Genomic DNA, 4,693 nt, shown 5'->3' on the forward strand with positions numbered 1-4,693 from the left:
TCTTTCCTTTGGATTGACAACTTCCTTTAAGGATCGACTCATTTCCACATTTTTTTGTTTTTTGACACTATTCATTTTTTCGTCTTTTCCTTATTTCGTCCTCTTCTCATTTTTCACTTTTACTTGCATAACCTCATTTTTTGTACTCGGATTTGATTCCAATTTTGCATACGTCCATGATATTTAAATTCCATGACATCTACATTTTTACTTTTGTAGAAATGCATATTAAATGCTTACTTTCTTTGTAAAAGCTATGAAAACAAGACTTTTTGTAATTATCCATAACTTGAGGGGTTTTTGGGTAATTAAGTAAAGTAATTATTTTTTGTCTTAGGGACCATTTTGCAAATTAATTTGGAAGATATTTTTAAAAAGGACTTTTTTGCAATTTTTGAAAAAATGTGACAAGTGTCACATTCCTATGGTGCCACTTGTTGATTTTGTGGTGGAACCACTTGGAGGCTTAATCTCATGACACATGGAGGGTGGAGATTCATCCACTTGTTAACCTAGGATTGGACCACTAGTTGGCTTGGATGGTTGACAAGTGTAGGCTTAGGATTAATTCTAGAAGGGAACCTTAGGATGATGACAAGTGTAGGGCTCACAATTAGTCTTGCATTTTGTGTCTGTGTTGACCATGGTGTAGGTTCACCTAGTGAGTGGAGGACCTCTAAATCCTCCACTCACATTTCATCTTTTTCATTTTCACATTATCCTACACATAAGAACCCTAGACTCCATTGAAGAAAGCTTAAAACCTTAAGCTTTGACTTTAAATTTTGAGGCCTTTCCACTCACCTTAGATCATTGACCTTGGAATACTTTTTGTTCCTCTCCTCTTCTTCTACAAATCCCTTGTTTGGTTTTCCATTTTTAAGCTTGCTTCCCTTAGATTCAAGAGGAACAATCCTCTTGTGAGGTAGGGGGTGTTATCATTTATCTTCCAAGTGATTTTATTTGTTCTTATAGTGATATCTAAGTTATATGTTTGTCTTGTACTAAAATGAGAAATAAATGATTAATTGTAACTGTATGTAATTCACTTTAGACTTGATAAATAACATGACCATGGCTTGATTCATAACTTATGTTAATTTGAGGTCATTTAGAGTTGTTTTAAAATGTAGATGGATTAATGAATTAATTTAATTAATTTTTATTTATATGCTCCTATGACTTAAATCAAGTTTTGATGTGATTTATATAATAACCATGACATGTACTACAACATATATTAAATTTGGGGCATTTGGATAAGAATTGTAAAATTTATTTAATATTTATCTTTTGTGAAAGTTTAATTCACATGGTGATAGCAAGCATGAAATCATGATGTAATGTGATATTTGGATAGGCCTTGGCATGTTCTCTAACATAGATTAAATTGAGGGCATTTGGAATTGTTTAAAAATCTAGAGAAAATTAATTAATTAGCTTGATTAATTTTGTTTTAAGTGTTTTAATCACTTAAATTGTCATTTGATATTATATATGTGATGACCATGACATGTCCTTCAATATATATTAAATTGAGGTTATTTGGGATTAACTTGGAATTTAGAGAATTTAACTATTTATGTTTAATTAAATTCTATTTTATTACTCCATGGATATAATTACATTTTGGAAGTTGTTTTTATATTTAAATCATGGATTTGGATTTGGTGTATGTTCACTTGATTACTTTTGAGCATTGGATAACATAGTTGTTACTTTTATATTTATGAGAATATGTTTTTCCTTATTGAATATATTGTTGCTATGTGTAAGGAATTGCACACTTTGTATTTGACATCTTTCATGCCATAGTAGTTGTAGACTTTGAGCATGTATTGTATAAGTTTCCAAAATTGGATTGTGCTTGGTAAATAGTTGATATCTTGTATATATATGTTGATATATATACGTTGTTGCACAATTTGTTGATTTTGGAAACTTGGGGATGTCGTTGTTTGGTTACGGCTAAGACTTGGTTCTAGTACGGGAGATTGTCCCTCTATATAGTCTAGTGCGCACATAGGGAGGTTACCCATGGGCTAGTAACCCTAAAGTAACCATATTGTCGGTTTGATCCGGCGTGACGTCTAAGTATCCACTTTGGTTTGATTTCGCATTTAAATTCCAAGTTGTTAACTTTGTGAAATTACATCCCATTGTATCATGTTGAAAGTTCTATTGTCACTTGATGGCATGAATTAAATGGTATTGGATTGTAACTTGGTATAAAGATAAACCCATGCATTCCCTACGAGTAAACTTGTTTACTCACCCTAAGTTAATGGGTGTTTTGCAGGTAAAGAAGCCTTGGTGTGGGATGCACAACATTCTTAGACTTACTAGAGTTCTTGAAGTATTTTTTTTTTTTTTTTTTTTTTTTATAATTGTGGTTGTATAAAAGAAGAAAAAATATGTACAAGAGTCACAGAGGGCATACCCTTAGAATGTAAAGGCACCAATGAAAGTTGGATACAAACATCCAAACTCACCAAACAGAAAGAAACCAAAAAAGAAAAAATGGAAAAATCCATCTCCAAAACAAAACAAGAGAAAAACCACCGTAAACCAAAACTAGCTGAAAAACATAAAAATGACAAAGGATTAAAAAATAACACAAGAAAACCAGCTCCTTGTCACAGCCATTCAACTCAGCAAACTGATAAAAGACAATTCACCAAATCAAACAAGTAGGTCAGAGAGAAGGATACTATGAATATCCAACACCTCTAACATTGCCACAATCACTGGAGCAGTAGCAGTACCATACAATCTAGCATTTCTCTCTTTCCAAATTCCCCAAAGCATAGCAGGAAACAATGTTTTATGAAATCCCACAGTTGCAACAACCTGAAACCAGTTGAACAGATCAGCTAAAGACACGACTTCAGCAAACTGATGCATATTCCACTTCAGAATCTCTCCCAGCCAGCTCCAAAAATCTTTAGAAAATCTATAAGAAATAAATATATGGTCTGTTGTATCAATAGCACTCTGACACAATGAGCATCTAGACACCAAACATAACTTCCTTCTTTGGAGATTCACTATAAAAGGAATTTTGTTTAACATCACAAAAACTGTAGTTACAGACCATCTAGGTCTCGCTTTGCCCCAACAAAACTTATACCAGCTGACTTCCTCTGCCTGAAATCTACAAATTTTCCAAGCTTCCTTATATGAGAACTTACCATTATTCCACAGAAGCTTGTCAGCCGAAGTGTGAATAGGTCGCAACACAAGATATTCCCTCAGCTGCTGTAATTCTTGTCCCTGTAGGAGATTTAAATCCCAGCTACCATTCACCATTAGAATATCTAAATTAGCATTTCTAGGAAGATTTACAGATCTAAAAATCCTATGTCTAAATTTATTTGCCATTGTCAAACCATCACACCAAGGATCTTGAAGAGAAACTGATCTTCCATCCCTTATATGAAAATCAACATGTTGTAACATACTATCCCTTGTCTCCATAACAGATTTCCATATGACAGAGTGAGTTACCTTAGTAATAGCAGTCCAAAAAGTGGAGTGAGGAGTATACTTGTTTTTAAACCATGAAACCTAGAGCCTATCCTTACTTGTCAAAAAATCCCAAGCTAGAACAACTTTGGATGCAGATTGGATATCCACCAGCTTCCTCAAACCAAGACCACCTTCAGCTTTAGATGTAGTGATCATATCCCAACTCAGGAGATGAATTTTCTTAGAATTATCAGTGCTACCCCACAGGAAATCTCTACACATCTTTTGCAACTGATTAATCACATAAATAGGGACATTATAAATGCTACACCAGTATAGAAAAATAGGGATGACAGTGGATCTAATGAGTTCAACTCTACCAGCAACTGATAACAATTTAGTGGTCCAACACATAATTTTACTAGAAACCCTATCAATCAATCCCTGGCAATTTGCTTTCTTCAAACCATAAGGACATAAAGGAAGCCCCAAGTACTTAATTGGAAAATGTTCTTCAGAGCATTTCAGAATTCTTAACATTGATAACTTCCGCCCCACGGCCTTTGAAAAAATGACATTACTCTTATGTTCACTGACTTGTAAACCTATTAAATTCTCGAATTTCTTGAACAAACCTACTAGAACTCTAGCATTTGAAATAGAAGCTTTGCAGGTAATCAAAAAATCATCAGCAAAAAATACATGACTTAACACAGGATGAACCTTAGCTGCAGCATGAGTAACAGAGAGCTCCTTTTTGTGGATAGCAGAATTGATAATGGAGGTAAGGTGTTCTATAATTAAGGTAAAAAGCAGAGGAGACAATGGACAACCTTGTCTAAGACCCCTCCCTAGTTGGAAGAATCCTTGGGGAGAACCATTAATCAGAACAGAATATTTAGTAGATACAAGGATGGAAGAAATCCATTTAATCCACACATTACTAAATCCATAACCTTTGAGGATCCTAAGCAAAAATTCCCAAGAAACAGAATATGCATATGTTAGCATATCTTGTCCTACTTTTGCTTACTTTGATAAAACTTGTACTTATTGTCTAAGTTATGTAATGTGCACTTAAGTACACCTTTTGACACTCTTAGAATATGGTTGTAATGAGGTCAAGGGCCAAAGACACTTATGTGAAATGTATGCTAGCTTTGAACTTCATTGTTACCTATGGAAGATATGTGGATTAATGCATTGAAGGGTTCTATTTTGCATA

The 4,693-nt window shown here is 33.9% G+C and overlaps 1 protein-coding gene across 1 annotated transcript; it reads right to left on the minus strand.

Moving 5' to 3' along the window:
• Window positions 1–2,682: 2,682 nt before the first annotated feature.
• On the minus strand, window positions 2,683–3,477 carry LOC132301794 (uncharacterized). Its single transcript, XM_059799023.1, has one exon. The coding sequence runs from the start codon at window positions 3,475–3,477 to the stop codon at window positions 2,683–2,685; it is 795 nt and encodes a 264-aa protein (XP_059655006.1).
• Window positions 3,478–4,693: the final 1,216 nt, after the last annotated feature.

This window comes from Cornus florida, unplaced genomic scaffold, assembly GCF_030987335.1.
Source record: "Cornus florida cultivar Cherokee Brave unplaced genomic scaffold, ASM3098733v1 CherokeeBrave_3.0.0_Hap2_Chr03, whole genome shotgun sequence".
In the NCBI taxonomy this organism is placed as follows: Eukaryota; Viridiplantae; Streptophyta; class Magnoliopsida; order Cornales; family Cornaceae; genus Cornus; species Cornus florida.

Bases quoted from the DNA above. Each gene is read 5' to 3' on its own strand.
- LOC132301794 (XM_059799023.1), bottom strand. From the start codon at position 3,477: ATGGAGACAAGGGATAGTATGTTACAACATGTTGATTTTCATATAAGG.